General features: G+C 33.9%; 3 protein-coding genes and 1 non-coding gene across 7 annotated transcripts; 2 read left to right on the top strand and 2 right to left on the bottom strand.

Annotated features, from left to right (window-relative positions):
• Positions 1-220: 220 nt before the first annotated feature.
• Positions 221-6,231, bottom strand: LOC107413217 (uncharacterized). 2 transcript variants are annotated; one of them, XM_016021111.4, is made up of 6 exons: positions 5,880-6,231; positions 4,880-4,925; positions 4,673-4,759; positions 2,792-2,960; positions 1,386-1,659; positions 221-986 (listed from the first exon to the last, which is right to left on the bottom strand). In XM_016021111.4, exons 1-6 carry the CDS (start codon positions 5,931-5,933, stop codon positions 795-797), a joined length of 822 nt encoding a protein of 273 aa, XP_015876597.1. In that variant the 5' UTR covers positions 5,934-6,231; the 3' UTR covers positions 221-794. The 2 variants fall into 2 exon arrangements, with proteins under 2 accessions (XP_015876597.1, XP_015876598.1); XM_016021112.4 differs by having other exon boundaries at positions 2,792-2,957; positions 5,880-6,226.
• A 231-nt stretch (positions 6,232-6,462) lies between these two features.
• Positions 6,463-6,536, bottom strand: TRNAV-CAC (transfer RNA valine (anticodon CAC)). Its single transcript has one exon. It is a non-coding gene; the product is annotated as a tRNA-Val (tRNA).
• Positions 6,537-7,139: 603 nt separating this feature from the next.
• Positions 7,140-9,041, top strand: LOC107413200 (probable glycosyltransferase At5g20260). Its single transcript, XM_016021089.4, has one exon. It carries the CDS (start codon positions 7,649-7,651, stop codon positions 8,699-8,701), a length of 1,053 nt encoding a protein of 350 aa, XP_015876575.3. The 5' UTR covers positions 7,140-7,648; the 3' UTR covers positions 8,702-9,041.
• An 815-nt stretch (positions 9,042-9,856) lies between these two features.
• LOC107413199 (folylpolyglutamate synthase) lies at positions 9,857-17,046 on the top strand. Of its 3 annotated transcripts, XM_016021087.4 has the most exons (16): positions 9,860-10,061; positions 10,221-10,342; positions 10,483-10,548; positions 11,032-11,141; positions 11,553-11,613; positions 12,949-13,032; positions 13,160-13,216; positions 13,300-13,360; positions 13,667-13,713; positions 13,862-13,939; positions 14,612-14,776; positions 14,862-15,155; positions 15,401-15,479; positions 15,836-15,988; positions 16,286-16,443; positions 16,575-17,046. In XM_016021087.4, the coding sequence occupies exons 1-16, from the start codon at positions 10,052-10,054 to the stop codon at positions 16,632-16,634; spliced, it is 1,605 nt and encodes a 534-aa protein (XP_015876573.1). In that variant the 5' UTR covers positions 9,860-10,051; the 3' UTR covers positions 16,635-17,046. The 3 variants fall into 3 exon arrangements, with proteins under 3 accessions (XP_024927322.1, XP_015876573.1, XP_024927323.1); XM_025071554.3 differs by lacking the exon at positions 12,949-13,032 and having other exon boundaries at positions 9,857-10,061; XM_025071555.3 differs by lacking the exons at positions 9,860-10,061; positions 10,221-10,342; positions 10,483-10,548; positions 11,553-11,613.
• Positions 17,047-17,160: the final 114 nt, after the last annotated feature.

Raw genomic sequence — 17,160 nt, 5'->3', positions numbered from 1 at the left:
ATTATTCTTATCTCATTTTAAGAATCTCAAATACAATAATTTTAATTTTTTTTACAATATATATTTATTTTTAATTTATTATACAATATTAAATTTAATTACGTATCTAACTTTTTCACCAACAAACAGAGAAAAATTAATTTTTAACAAACTAAATTCTGAAAAACTAAATTTTAAAAATTAATTTCTCTCCCAACTTTAACACTTTCCAAATGCAATCTTGAGGTAAAGCCGTGTCTACTACTGCAAAGGATTTAATAAAAAAGAAAAAGAAAAATTGCAATCTATCTGGATACAATCTTTATATACAAAACCAGACTCAAATAAGGAATACTTAGCCAGGAGGAAAAAAAAAAAAAAGGTTCTCCCCTCGGTTAGTGTTTTTTTTTTTTTTTTTTTTTTTTTTTTTTTTTTTTTCTCCTTACAAGCTTTTAAACAGACAAGACAAATACATCGTGTGGTATTCATCAGATGCTAAACTCTTTAGATTTCTTTTTCTCGCATTGCATGTTTCAGGCTCTTCACCAGACTTCGGTGCAACCAAGTACGTAATCCCAACATAGACGTCATCACTTCGGGACAAATTCTACTCTAGTTGGTTTCTCAATCCAATACCTTAGACAAATTCCATTCCAGTTGATACCATTGATCAAACAGCACCCTTGATCAAATAGCCCCCTCAACCCCCCAAAAAAAAAAATAATAATAATAATAATAAAAAAAATTAAAAAAAAATCCAAAGTAAAGAGAAGCTGCTGAAATTTCATACTACACAACCCAAGCTCGGTGAGCCTTCATGGAAAGAACCAAACCTTGATGAAGACTGCCAAAGCTAATTGCAAGAAGCATGCAGCCACCACCACTATTGTAACATCATTCTGTTGTAGTTTTGACTTCAGGTTCGTGGAAACAAAGCAAGCTGAGGCAGCTCCACTAACGATTATAATGATCCACCGGAGAATCTCAACCGGAATCAGCAACAGAAACTGAAGATATTTCAGAGTCATGTATCAGATTATTAGAGGAATATAGATTATAACTAATGAACATAAAAAAAAAGTCCATCTCCTTTTCTTGATCATAATAATTGATCACCATGGGAAATGCAAGGGTCCTATAGCCAAATGAAAGGTACGTTGATGATCACAAATGTTTCTCGATGTTAAAATAAAGAAGATGCAGAAATTTATAAAATTTTAGTGAAGTTAAAAGCACAGCAGGATTCGAAGTTCCAGTTAAAGCATATTTGGATAAATAGATTTTTGTCTTCTTAATCAGAAAATTTTTTGCCTTTTGTATCCCAATCATCAAGCCAATTCCAAATGGGATAGAAAAAGATTAAGAACAAAAAGACTAGGACAAAATAACAGAAGGAAGATACTCACAGAGGCCAGAACAAAAATGAAGAGAGAGTATCCCCACATACACCAAAACCGAACAAGATCTGCATATGAACCCATATACTGAAGCAAGAAATAAAATGCCAATGGCACCACAGCTGCATAACCATAGACAGCACATGCTGCTGTATTTATATAGCCGACATTAAAGCTCCAAGAAGAAGTTTTATCAGTGTGCTTTTCCATGAGGTAGGTCGCACAGTTTCCAAGAGAAGCAAGCACAAATACCAATGTAGTAGAGATCCAGATTAGCCCATAGCTAACATAAAAAATACACCGGGAAGAACAAAAATATTAGACATGTCAAATCAAATTGTAAATATTAGAAACCAATATCTTTAGCCCGACAGTCAGGACCCACATGCTTCTTGCAGAAATATATAGTTAATTTTAAGAAATTCACCAGATGGGGATTTCCAGATCAGGAGGAAAGAGAAAGGGAATTGCATATTTATACCTTTGTTGTACATAATAAAACTCTAACAGGCTTAGCGGAGTAAAAGTGAATAAAAGCATGAGACTGACAGCAAACTAGAATGTAACAGCTTATACAAGACAACCAAACTCTTCAAAGCAATGAAAATATTTGCAGCATATCTTCACAAATCACTGGGAGCTACATTCATATTTTCCTTTGAAAACTTAAAGCTATAAAGTTCAGACAATACTACCCTAGTGGAAAACATTTACTAAAAGATCATCATGAAATATGCTCCTTTACAGATTTACTGCCTGGTTCACTTGCTTATACATTCCTTAAAGCCAAAAGAGTTTTCACGAGCCATACTTTTGCACCCATACGCACAAATGAACAGAACTGTGTGGGAAGACACCACATTGGTCCAATTGGAGATACTTATCGACATTTCTAAATTTATCTTTACATCCCCAATATAAAATTTTAATTTAGACTTTATTGCATCAAAGCCCCAGAACTTTTCCCATTCTTACACTTTAGTTCCTTTTTTTAATTTGACAAGAACCACCTAAACTTCATAAATTTTCAGCTACAGTCTAGCTCTTTTGTCATTTGGCAGTGCAAAAAATTACTTCATGCCATTACCAAAAGCTTATATGTGATTTTTACATGCCTCCAATCAGCTAAAAATAGGGGCTAGTGACTGGAACAGTTTAGGGGGTTTTGACCCTTTAGTTTTAGGGCTTTATAATTTCCCACTTTTCTATCACCCTCAAGGATATGCATCATCCTTTACCATAATTTTACAACTTTGCAACAAAAGTTGGAATGTTTGACGAAATAGCTGTCCACACAAAATGTTTTCATACAAGTAACTAAAGTATGTTAACCTGCTATAATATATATATTTAAAAAGAAATGAAAGGATAGAAAACATGAAAATGAAAAAGGAAAAAGGAAAAATAGAACTCACAGGTCAGGATTAGCATCGATCTTATCAAAAAAATCGCCACTGGTGGGATGTAAAGAGCTAAGCAACCTGTTTATGACAATATCTGTATCCACATTGAAATATTGTGTGTATGATGAGATACTAAATACTCCCTTCCAGTTGTTTGCTGGTTGTTGTTCAAACCCTTCTGCTGGATACAAAGAAAAATAGGTCATTGGACATGAAACACAGAAAGCAGTAGGCGGTGGACATAAATGCATTGGAATGAAATGACAAATAACTTAGCTCTAATTTTTATGACCAGTAATTCTGTTTGAATCAGAAATAAGCATTCAAATAATTATCTAAGTTAAATGTTAAGCCTCTGATACAAATATAAGTTCCTTCACTCAAGAAGACTTAGAGAAGTTTCAGAAAGCCAAAAGAACCTGCCAACTGAATATATATGCAGCTTGGATCAGATATCTTACAGTAAGGTTTATTAGAAAGCAAATCTAACATCATATGACTTTGTGAGACAAAATCTCAGATAAGGAAAGAGAACTCTATCACTCGTCAATTCTATGACTGTAAAACAGAATAAAACAGAAGACATAATTAATAAGAACTTTCCCTCCAATCTTTCTGCCCAACTTCCCCTTTCCCAACCAACCAAACAAGATAAAAAAGAAAAGAAAAGAAATTATCTATTATTCATTTTAAAAATAATTCCATGAGGATGTTAAGTATATAAGTTTTCTCACTTGGTAATAATGATTACATATCTCCTCCTAAAAACCCACATAAAGAAAACCTAGAGAACTATGGTGGCAAACCACCTCAACACGGCTTTAAATTTTCTCATGATTAATTGTGCAACAGCATTCTACTAGTTCGAATATCAATCCAATTTTGACAATACAAGATTTGTAAAACTTCTAAACTGTACCAAATTACTCTTAAAATTTTAAATTGACTCAACATTTTGCAAGTCAGTTTACAATTCCTATTCAAAATATATGGAAAATCAGAAGGGAATCCAGAAATTTAGTCATGAAGCCCCAAAAAATTATATATATATATAAAAAAAAAAAAAAGACAATTGAAATCATCAAAAGTAAAGAGTGATAACAAATTATTTTCTCCATTTGTTTCTTCCACCTTAACTCATGCCTATCGGCCAAACTTCTTTGATGGCTGTACAGTTTACAGCATCTCCAAATTAAAAACAAATGGAGGTAGAAGCAAGGTGATCTTTTAGAGGACATATCTAGTTATGGTGCTAAGCTCTACTTTTGACAAGGTTGATTAAAAATTTTGCAAACATGCATGAATAGTTAGTTTTTATCATGAAATAAAATTTTAAAAAAGATATACAGCAAGTCATAAGATTAATTCTTGCATCAGTCAACAAAATGGTACCATTTCATCCACTCAAACCATAGAGCCTTATCTAGACTCACCAAACCTCACATTTCAAATTAATTGATATCCATTACAGTTTTATGTCTCCGTATAATTATGAAAGGAAGAGAAAAATGGCTTCTGCCTTCGATGCTCAATCTCAAGTAGGAATAAGAAAATAAACTAAGGTTGATAAACATATTATAAGGAACCCTTATTACTACAAAGTAAGTTTAATAAATGAAAGAATATCAAGAAATCAGTTCCCTTAAAGATCAACTAGTTTTAATTTTTTTTCCAGCACAAAATATTTCACAAAAGGATAATAATAACAAAATTTTATCTTTTTTTTCTTTTTATATATATATATATATATATATAATTTTTCTGAATTGCAACCCAATAAACATAAGTTCTTGCTACATCTAATAAAATTATTATAAAAAAAAAAAGAGAGAAAAGAATTATCTTTGATAAGAAAATGTAATACATAGAAATTAGTTTATTCATATATGATACCACTTGGACTTTGGAGAGTTTGATAACCCCGTCCTCCTCTGTCCCCTCCATTAGTTGGTGGGAATATTTGCATATTAGCTTCAGGGACTGCATATGAACCAGGACACGAATATTATAAAGTACAAAACAAGAAAAGGCCCAGGCTAAACTACAACTATGTAAAAGAAAAACTGAGCCATTAAAAGAACTAAAGATTAAACCTCGTACCCTCATAGTTAGTGGTATTCTTTTCTTTTTCTTCATTGACAACAGCCTATCCACAAAAAAAGTTGCAGAAACATAAATTACTCGTTCCAGATAATAAAAGGACTGGTTACATACATATGAGCACTTCAAGCAAACTTGGTATAAAGAATAAACACGCAAAAACTTACCAAATGGATTACTCTTACAACTAATTAACTACTCAGATATGGTTTCGTTACAAATGATATCAGCTAACTGAAAACTTTATTTTCCAAAACAGGGGCAATAGTTGCACACGATTGCAAAAAATAATAATACGTTAAAATATTAAATTTCTTTCTAAGAGGAAACCAAAATCTCTCAATTTTCATGGCTAAACAACTTCAGCTAGAGACAGAAATATGAGCGTCTGATTTGAACTTTCATTTTGTCAGGGATGTAATTGCCTACATCCAAGGTTGGGAAAGGAGGAGAGGGACAGGAGAGGTTATACGATTGGAACGAAAACCCCCAATTTTGCACTCACCCTTAGGACAAAAACGTAAACATTATATATATATATAGCCAAACCAAACACCAGAATGTAATTACTCAATAAAAATAATAATTAATTAATTTCCTAACTCATCATTGTCCACTTTCTATAATCCTTAGCTAAAATTCAATCTTTGAGGTCATTGAACATAAAAGGATAATTTATGAGATGCCAAAAAGCCTAAAATGTAGAAAAGCCAGACATTGTATTAAGCACCAAACAGCACAAATTACCCAAACAGTTCACACTTCTTTCACAGCCTTTCCTTCCTTTTCTCAGAAAACAAACAGAATCGAAAAAAATTCATAGATGTTGGCCAATCTCGAACACTACATTTGACAAGATCACAAGACCAAAAAATTAAACAAAAATCGTTACACAAAAAACAGAAAATAATACAGAAATTCAATCATATTTATACTCAATTTACGTGACGATTAAAAAAAAAAAAAAAAACAAAAATTAGCAAATGGAAGCGGCACATACAGGGACTGAACCGAGCAAGTGGCTGGTGGGAAGGTTTGTGTTGTACTCGTCCATTGAGAGGCAAAAAATTCAAACAGAAAGACAGAGATTGAATGCTTTTGTAGCTCGTATAAATCAGAGACTCATTGTAGATTTCACCTCTGGAAGAGATTCGATGCCTTGAGCGAGCCTGAGATCCTTTTTTTTTTTTTTTTTTTTTCACTTCTTCTGGATACGAGCCCTAGACGTTGCTTTTTTCGTAACTTGGAAGCAACAAAACAAAGGACGAGAAGAGAGACTGACTTGACTGGTATGGTTTTCGTCTTCGAGCTCTGTTGGAAATGAGCCCTTTTTTTAATTTTTTTTAATCCCACGCGCCAATTTTAAGGAGATTGTGGATAACGCGTTTCGTTTACTTCACACCATGGCTCACGTGGACGGATGATTGCTTTTTCCGAGGTCTGCTACCCAGTAAGTTAGTAACCAGACTGGCCTGCAGGCTTTTTGAGTTGGGCTTAAAGTTAGACAGGTAGATATGATTCGCAAATACTGGACCATATGCTCCAAATTGGACCGCAACCAAAAACGGAAAACAAAAAGCAATTGTCTGAGCCCAGGTTCGAACTGGGGACCTCTAGTGTGTGAGACTAGCGTGATAACCAACTACACCACCCAGACAGTTGTTGTCAAGTCTTTTAAGATGTTATTAAAATAACTTCTTTCCTTAAAAAGTTAAAATGTTTTCATGCGAACAATAATCTGGTCAAAATTAAGCCAACTTGAAGATGCTTATCATATGTATAATAAAATTTGATGAATGGATCCATAATTATCAAGATTGAAAAATTATAGTTAGTAATGGCCAACAGTGGAGAGATAACGACCCTAGTAAAGAAAACTTCATGGCAACTCTCCTTGATATGTTCTGACAGTCATATATGATGGTATATATCATATGGAACAAGAACTTGAATCATCACTATTCAGATGTCTGTATAAAATTTGAAAATAATGGTTGAATATAGACACAACTAAAGTATGATAGGCAAATTAAGATGCAAAATTATAGAGTTTGTCAATATTGGGAAAAAAGTTTCAATATCGAATGTTTCTGATTATCTCTGGATAAAAGAAAATAGAAAAAAAAAAATATGATTATATTGAAATGCAAAGAACAAAAAAATATAAAACTTCTGATACCTTAACGAACAACTAAGAAAAATAAATATAAACAATGCTAAAAAAAAAAAAAAAAAATCTAAAGCTAACAAATCAGGCACATAATTAAATGACTGGCCTAAGGGTGGGATACATGTCATTTTTCATCTTCCAATCGCCACTGTAAATATTGGTATAAACAGTCAACCGGTAACAAATCACTATTTTTTTCTAATGGAGGACAATCTCTGGAAAGGTTTATAAAATGTGTTTTAAATTCAATATGGGAATTTCAGTATGAAATTACTGATTTGGTTGGCTAAGGAATAAGTTATGAACAAAATAATTTCCTTGAACCATAGGGAGGTTTGGACATCGATTCTGGTCGTAGTAGTGGATTTTATTTTTTATTATTTTTTATTTTCCTTCATTGGGCAAGCATTAATCCTTCATTGGGCAAGCATTAATCGTTGGTAGTTGGGTCTGGCCTCTACAGTTTCTCACTTTTTTCACTTCAACCCCAAAAGCAACTCGTAGCTGACCGTTGCCGAAACCTTTCTTCAACCCTTTCTAAACTCATATACGGAAATTCTTCTTCCGTCCAGTACAAGGTTCTATTTGGCTTGTTGAAAATGTCCATCGCCTTCTTCCACCTCCTTCTGTATATCACTCTCTTCTCTTCTCTCACCATTCGCTCTTTCCCAAGCCCCAACTCACCCTACCTTTCACCCAAAATAATCTTCCCAAATTACCAAAACATGCTCATAAACTTCAAAATCTTCATTTACGAGCCAAACAGCCCCTTAACCTTCAAATCTCCAGCAGAATTGCTCTTCTACACCTCTCTCCGTAATAGTCCCTTCGCAACCCGAAACGCACAAGAAGCTCACCTCTTCTTCGTCCCATTCTCCGCTGACCTATCCACGCGCTCCATCGCGCGTCTTGTCAGAGGCCTCCGCACGGACCTTCCTTACTGGAACCGAACTCTCGGCGCCGACCATTTCTACGTCTCCTGTGCCGGAATCGGCTACGAATCTGATAGAAACCTCGTCGAGCTGAAGAAGAACTCCGTTCAGATCTCTTGCTTCCCCGCGACTCCAGGTAAGTTTATCCCTCACAAGGACATTTCGCTGCCACCGCTTGCGACTCCCCACGCTCCTCACGCGCCGACCAACGAGACTGCGAGTGGGAGTTTTCGTTTTCTGGGCTATTTCAGACACACCGTCGGTACAGAGTCAACTCTGGCGAGGGAATTGATTGGCGATCCCGACTTCGTGATCGAATCCGAACCGTCCGATGAAATGACTAACGCGGAGAGATTATCGAGCAGTAAATTCTGTTTGTTCGACTATGAAATCGACATTTCCGGGATAGGAGAGGCTTTGCGTTTTGGTTGTGTGCCAGCGGTGATTACTGACCGTCCGATCAATGACCTGCCGTTCATCGACGTGCTGAGGTGGCAGGAGATCGCGGTATTTCTGCGAAGGGGAGGTGGGGCCAGAGAACTGAAGCGCGTGTTGGACGGCACGAGTCAGGACCGGTACGTGCGGATGAAGGAATTGGGTGTGGTGTCCAGTCAACATTTTATGTGGAATGAATCACCGGAGCCGTTGGATTGCTTCAATACGTTGATGTATCAGCTGTGGCTGAGACGACACACTATCAGATACGTTCGCAGAGAATGAGATCGGGTTGTGGGACCGAGGTTAGGAACTTAAGTGGGCCCGGTCAAACCAGAATTATAACTATTGCATTATTAAAAGTGGACTTTTTTTTTCTTTTTTCTTTTTTTTGATGGGAAAAAATGAAGTCGACCTTAGTGGATCCCAACCATTGATAATAGGGCTCAAATTTCTTGGAAACAGATGGCTTTGGCCATTTATAAGTAAAGTTTAGAGATAGTGACGTTAAAATTGGGATTATTTTTTAATATTGGGAATGAGTGAGACATTCAAACTTGAAATTTAGTACATTGTGTTTATCTTCAATGAAACCATTAAATTGGGATTATAAAACCTCATATAATGCATTTTATCATCATTAAAAAAAAAACAAAAAACAAAAAACTCAACTTATAATATAAACTTAAACAATCTATATAGACCCTACACAATAAATTCGATCATAAATAAGTTTTGTCTGTGCCACATCATATTTGGGATGGTTGTATGTAAGTTTCTTTCTGGTCATAAAGGAGAAAGAACAGCTTCAAACGCACATCATTTTTGTAATGATTGCTTAAGTGTTTTTTTCTTAAGAAACAAATAGCTTAAACTGGTAAAGAAAGAAACCATTATTAAGGCATTAAAAACCCAATATGGTTCTTTTATTTTTCATTCTATATCAAATAATGATTTATTGGAAATTTCCCAACTTTTATTTTTTTAATAAAAAAAATGTTTTCAACGTTATATAAACATGTGTTAATTAATAATTTTACTTTAAATTGGACAATAATAATCCTTAAAAATTGCTACCTTATACATACCCGTTGTACCTTATAAAATCTTTTTTGGTAATGTATCTTATAAAATCTTGGTTACTGGTACTTTTGCTACATATATATATATTTTTTTTATTGGGTGGTGAAAAGTTAGTGAGCAAAATGGGAATACTTTTGCTACTGAATATATATATATATATATATATTTTTTTTTTTATTGGGTGGTGAAAAGTGAGTGAGCAAAATGGGAAATACCTTTGCTACTGAATATATGTATATATATATATATATATTTTTTTTTTTTTATTGCGTGCTGAAAAGTGAGTGAGCAAAGTGGGAAAATATTAAAATATTGGAATGCGACAAGCGCTTTGTCTTTGGTCTAAAAATATATGACTATGATGTTCCTCGTCTGATACGAAGACGATCCAAGTCCCTCACCTTTCAACCCTTCAAATCCAATCCCATCATCTACGCCGAAACCAAACACGCACACACACTCTCTCTCTCTCTCTCTCTCTATATATATATATATATATATATATACATAAAAATATACTCTTTACTTGTTTCAGGTCCAAGCTAATTCGCCATGGCCGAAGGTATTAACCTTCTCATCGTGTCTATCTTTCCTCCATTTCATTTTCAATTGAATTCTTGCTGTTTTATTTTCTTATTATTCAATTTGTTACTCGTGAAGAAATTTACATATATATATATATATATATATATAACATTGAAAGCTGTTGCTTGATGTGAAGGTGGCAAAGGGTCTCCATACGAAGAGGCATTGGATGCTTTATCGTCTTTAATCACGAAACGAAGTCGTGCCGATAAGAGCAACAAAGGGGATCGATTCGATGTGCTCTTTGATTATCTCAAGGTAATTTTTTGGTTGGTTGGTGGAAAGAAATGCTAAAATTTTTTAATTTTCTTGGAAATGCTATGTTTGATGATTCAAAATTCTGTTTTGAGCTGCTGGGTATTATATATATTGTTTTGGTATTTGTTCTGAGATAATAGATGCTGGATTTGGAGGATGCAATTTCCCAGATGAAGATTATCCATGTAGCTGGTACAAAGGGAAAGGTATTGAATTTCTATTACTGAACAAAGTGAAAATCTGCTTTTCCATCTCTGAACCAAATGTTGCTTGCCCATCTTGTAAATGCTGTTTCTGAATCTGTTAAGTGTTAACAAGTAGGTGTACTGCTTTGTTGGACTGGGCACAATCTTACTGCTGCTGAGTTGTTGAACTTTTGGGAAATTCTGCCTATTGTAAACTGCTTAAGCATTGCTTTCCACTTTTATCCATCGTGCTCTGCAGATTCTTTGACCTTATAAATGATTTTTCTTAGTTAACAAGAATAGTCTGTAATTGGAATTCTCTGGTAATATCTTAGTTTTAGTTTTACTTAAGTTGACTGTCCTACTTTGCAAATCTGGTTCAAAAGTTACTCATCGTCGTATGAACTTGTAGTTTCTTGGATTGTATTAAGAAATAATGTTACTTGTCCAACTTGTCTGTATATGTTATGATACTGATTACTCTTCTCCCTGGGGCATGAAAAGGGATCTACCTGCACATTTGCAGAATCTATACTACGTAATTGTGGATTCCACACTGGACTTTTCACATCCCCTCATCTCATTGATGTCAGAGAAAGATTCCGATTGGATGGGTGAGTTTTGTGCAAAGCATACATAGCTTCATTTTCAAGCAAAAGAAATTAGGTTCATTATTTTCTTTAAAAAACCAGCTTAACTAGCAAAAATTTCTTGTAATGTTTTTGTATTTCCAAGAATAAGGTCTTATGAGTGCTTGATTAGATGCCGTATAATTTATAGTGGGTTCATTCAAATTATAGAATTTCAAGTTCTTTGGTAAACAATTCTAATGCTTGTCTTGAATCGTCTAAGTTCTTAAGTAATTGGGTTCTTTGCAAATGTTGTATTATTATGCTTTTAGGAAATTTTGCATAACCACTAAAGTGCTCCGAGAAAATTGTTTAAGGAATTTAGTGTTTATTGTCATATCTCATCTCGGAAGGTCAAGTAATTAATATATTTCTTGTTCTGGCTGGATACTACAGTGTGGACATATGTGAAGAGAAATTTTTAGCATATTTCTGGTATTGTTTTGATAGGCTAAAGGTACGGCGTTTCATTCTTTAGCAATCGTTCTTGACTTCTGGCTTAATATGTGTTGCTTTATTATTTTGTGATCCATATTAACAGTTACTTTTGGGAGTGACATATACTTGATGATTTCATCTGAAAATTAATGACAATACTCTGTTTCTATGTCTATTTGAATCAATATGTATCTTATAGCTGCATCACTTATTCTTTAGTAGAAGAAATTGAAATAAATGCTTGTAGGGATTGATCTTTGAACGCATAAACATGGTGATAAGAATATTAGACTTTTTCAATGCAGACAATTTTTCCTGACTTCTGGCTTAGTATGTGTTATTTTATTATTTTGTGACCCATATCAACAGTTACTTGTGGGAGCAGACATACACTGATGGTTGCATCTGAAAATTAAAGACAATACTCTGCGTCTATGTGCATTTGAATCAATATGTATCTTATAGTTGCATCACTTATCATTCAAATTCTTTTGTGGAAGAAATCTGAATAAATGCTTGTAGGAATTTATCTTCATTTAATTGTATTCAACACATAAACACGGTGATAAGAATATTAGACTATTTCAATGGCAGATGTAATTTCTCTGAAACTTAACATAACATAGAATCTGGCAGGCCAAAGATTGCAGTCAATAAAATTTGGTTTGCTAATGTAACATTTTAATGTAGAAGTGCAATGTGAAGCTCGCCCATTTTGTTTTTCTTTCCAAATAGCGGAAACAAAAAGATCTAGATCTTGTTTCTTTGATTCAAAATCGTGTCAGAAGTATCTGACATATACAATTATAAGATTGTGGGCTTGCATATCTGTCTTCTTATTTTATGATGTATAGTTGCTAGTAAGTTATTTGGACATTGAATGAAATTTAAGGGTGCGGTATGGATATGGCTAGAAATTTCTCGATAATAAGTAAAAATTAATGATCTGTTGATTGAATTGAGTAGCATATGGCACCAAGCTGAAGTGTTAGGTTATTCTGGTTGAGAACTTGAGAATTCAAGTGCACTTGGCTATCTGTCCTAAATGACTTGATAAAGGATTTCATTTTCTGTATATATATATATATATATTGATATTCTATGCATCAGGGAGAAATGGACTGAACCTGCTTCTTTTGGCACTTAATTTTACCTCTTATTTGATGTGTGTATTTCCATCATTCCTTATTAAAAAATTGAAGAGGAAAATAAAATAAAATATAATCTAACTAATGGTTTTCTTGCTTTAATGTTCTATTGATCATCATAATGTTGTCTGTTCTTCCCTGAAAAACTTTGGTATGATGGTTTTGAAAATTATTTTAGTTATGGTGGTTTTTTCCCTTGCATTCAGGAAAAAACTAATGAGGACATACCAATGCCTACTTATTTTCGTTTCCTTGCCTTGCTTGCCTTTAAGATTTTTGCAGCAGAGCAGGTTTGATGTGAATCTTTTAATTTCTATGGACAGGCTTCTTTCATTTAAGATCGTCCAATAATTAACTTAATGATGATTGCAATCAAGAATGAGGAAGAATATTGACTTTTGTCTGATAACCATGCAGGTAGATGTTGCTATCTTGGAGGTGGGGTTAGGTGGAAAATTTGATGCTACAAATGTGGTATGACTAATTGTTGTGTGAGAAAGAAATCTATTATCCATTTCTTTGGAGAGAGCCTAACTATAGATACCTTAGTGTTTCAGGTTCAGGCACCTGTTGTATGTGGTATATCTTCCCTAGGGTATGACCACATGGAAATTCTTGGTTAGTTTTCTATTTCTGTCAGTAGGTAATTGCATGTAATCATTTAGTACATAGTGTTGCAATTGTAAGTATATTCGAAATCCTTTCATGGATTGCAATGTGATATACCATTATGTGTTGCCTCATAACATTCCAAAGCTTAGTACCAGTTCAAGTATCTATGATAACCGAATCATTGACATTTTCGTACATTAATCGTTATTATATTTGAGTAAATTGTTATATAAATAGATACCTTCACATATTTGTTCTGTGTTGTACTCCATTGCACGACTGTAATATTTACTTTCTGGATGCTGTAAATAGGAAATACTCTAGGAGAAATTGCTGGGGAGAAGGCTGGTATCTTCAAGGTGTTTTTTAAAGCATATGACTAACTGTAAATTCTTTTTTTGTCTGGCACAGTTTACTGTCACCTCTACTACTTTGTCACTGTGTTCTTCTACTTCTTCTTCTTCCATTTTTTTTTTTCTCTGTTAAAAAATATTTATTGTGGTGCAGCATGGTGTTCCTGCATTTACTGTGCCTCAACCTGATGAAGCCATGAGTGTACTTGAAGAGAAAGCTTCTCAGCTGGATGTAAGTCGCACATTTCTTTCCAATTTTGGTCATCCTTTATATAAAACTTAAAAATGCACGATTCAAATCTTGGGTTATTATTGTAAAAATGAAAGCTCTTAGTCTAACAAAAGAAACTTGATGTCTCTTTTAGAATATTAGATTTCAAAAGCGTTTGTATGTTTTTTAGTTGGAAATAATATTATTTTGCTTTGTAATGAATTCAGAATCTTGAAAAGTTTTCTCAACCTGTTTATTTATTTATTTTTCCTTCTTTTGATAACAATCCAGTTACTGATTCTTTATAACTTCATTAGCATCTTAGTTGATTGAGCCTCAACTTGCGCTATTTTTTGGTACTTATTTTTTGGGTAAATACTGCTGGAATTCCTATGATTTCTCAGAATGGATTTTTAAGGATGGCTGTTAAGATGAAAACTTAACGGCTTTCTTCTTTTCTGGTAAGAGATGCAATTCCAGATCTCCCAACATGGCATTGGGCAACATAGAGCTTTTTATTATTGTATGCCTTAACCTTTGGCTGCATATTCATATTTTGTAACATTCTCAAACAATCACCTTTCATCTATCATAAAATTTTGCAAGTTGTTGGAGGGACATGTTGTACAAGTCAAATCTATAGGAAGGAGAAGGAATATCCTTCAATGTGCTGAAAAATTACACTGATTACAGGTACATCTTCAAGTGGTGCCACCATTAGATGACAATTTGTTGAATGGTCAAAAACTTGGGCTTGTAGGTGATCATCAATATCTTAATGCTGGTCTTGCTGTTGCACTATGCTCAACTTGGCTTCAGAAGACTGGTCATAGTGAAGTTTCCTACCTTGGACAAACTGTAAGTTCTACACAAGTGACTTGTTTCTTTCTTCATGCATATTGTGAAAGATAATTGATTCCTTTATATACGTTTATGGAAAAAGAATCCTCTGCCGGAGCAGTTCATAGAAGGGTTGACAACAGCCAGTTTGCAAGGACGGGCTCAGATTGTTTCTGATCCTTATATTGACACTGAAAGGACTGGAGATCTCGTATTCTACTTTGATGGAGCCCATAGTCCAGAAAGCATGGAAGTATGTGCAAAATGGTTTTCTCTTGCCATCAAGGAAGATAGTCAGCAACAGATATTGAATTATCAGCCGCAGGATAATTCTCAGTCCTCTCATGAATGGGTACAGAGGCACCTTGATAAAACAGCTGAGAAGAATTCCGCACAGGTAGAGAGCATAAAACTCTTTATCCTTATGCAGAACCATTTCTTAGTTTGGAATAGGATTTTACAACGACAAATCCGCATGAACATCTTTCCCTTGGAGCAGGATTGATGAATATTTTATTAAATAATTAAATCGCTTATATTTGCCTATGTAATTGGAATACAAAAGATTGTGCCAATTGTTTGGTTTAAAAAAATCCGATGCGTCAGTTTCTTCTGCCTAATGAAAGTGTTATCATATTGCAGATACTGCTGTTTAATTGTATGACAGTGCGGGATCCCAATGTTCTTCTTCCTCGTCTGTTGAAAACATGTGCCATTCATGGTGAGTATATCATGAAGCATGTTTGTTTGTAATATCTTAAATTCTATGGAACGTAATTGTCACATAAGTTTCTACATTTAAAGTGAATTTCTTGATTGAGATACTTCAACAATGGTTAAATTGCATGGAATTTGGATATGCATAGAATATTTCAGTAAAAATTTTAGATTTATAAATTATTGGTATAACTATTTTATTGTGTTTTAAAAAAATAAACTTTTTTACTGGTGCAAAACATTGAAGAGAACTATCTGAGAAGAGAAACATATAAATGTTATGGGACTTTTCAATAAATTCAATTGCTAGAGGAATATTCTGATTTTATGGATTTCATAAATGTTTATTTGATATTTCAGGTGTCCACTTCAAGAAGGCTCTTTTTGTGCCAAATGTATCTGTGTATTACAAGGTGGGATCTCATTCTTTACCACCAACTGATTCTCAAGTTGATTTATCATGGCAGTTCACTCTTCAACGAGTATGGGAAAACCTGATGCAGACAAATAAGGGTATGGATTAAATAATGGTAAAGTTTAATTTTACGAGAGATAAATATAGTAGAATTTTCCATTGTTTTCTTCTGTAGCACTTTTCTTTCTTTGTGCATAAAATTTGTATCAAAGTAAACAAAATATTGTCCATATTCTTGGTGAGTTTACTCATTTTCAAGAGTGAATAGAACCTATAGCATATTGTTGGATTCTTCACTAACTGTGTCAATACTCTTCAATTTACGTATATAGAAATTCTAACGATCGGTACATTTAAGATCTTTGTTTCATGAGCTTATTTCATTTTCTCTGTAGGAGGTGAAGATAAGAGCGCAGATGTTGATGAAGATTTAAAAGTTGATACAGCTATTTGTGTCAGAAATGGTGAAAATAGTGCAGTATTTGATTCTCTCCAGTTAGCTATTAAATGGCTCAGGGACAGTGTTCAACAAAATAAATCTATTCGTTTTCAAGTAAGATGTTCTGTTTTCCTACCATACCAACTGTTGGAGCATTATATACCTCATCATGATTATAAATGTGTAGCTACAAGTATATATCTTTCTTGTTTACAAATTTCAATTTTCTTTTGTTGATTTATCAGGTCCTTGTAACTGGTTCTTTGCATCTTGTGGGTGATGTATTGAGAATAGTCAAGAAGTGAGGCATTGAGCCGAAGAATTGCAGCTACGCAAAGAATGGGATGATCTTAATTTTGTAGTGTTCCAACTACGCAAAGAATGGGATGATCTTAATTTCGGGTTGTCCATGGTATCAAGTTGCTGCAAATTTGCATCGACTGTGCAATGAATTTACCAAAACTGGTGGCTGTACGAAGTCAACTTCTGCAGTTATCAAGAAGATTAATTCCATTTTGTTAGTACGAATTCAATTATGACACATCACCGAGGCAATTCTTCTTGTTTTTGTAACCCAAAAAAAAATCTGTAGTTCCAAAATGGAGAGTATTGCTTTTAAGTTTTACTTTTATCGCACAATTGCTTATATGTTATTTCTGTGAACTTTTGAAAATAAACAGTTTAACAAGAATTTGCTTACAGAAGTAAATTCAAATATTTGTTGGCTTTGAGTATTGAAACACATATGATAAGCTTAATGGTTCGAGATCGATTAGAAAACCAATAAGAAAATTAGCATAAAAGCTTTTTGCAAGTAAATGATTCTAACTG

The sequence above is a fragment of the Ziziphus jujuba genome, chromosome 8, assembly GCF_031755915.1.
Source record: "Ziziphus jujuba cultivar Dongzao chromosome 8, ASM3175591v1".
Taxonomy (NCBI): Eukaryota; Viridiplantae; Streptophyta; class Magnoliopsida; order Rosales; family Rhamnaceae; genus Ziziphus; species Ziziphus jujuba.
This window is presented reverse-complemented; position numbering and strand designations above follow the sequence as displayed.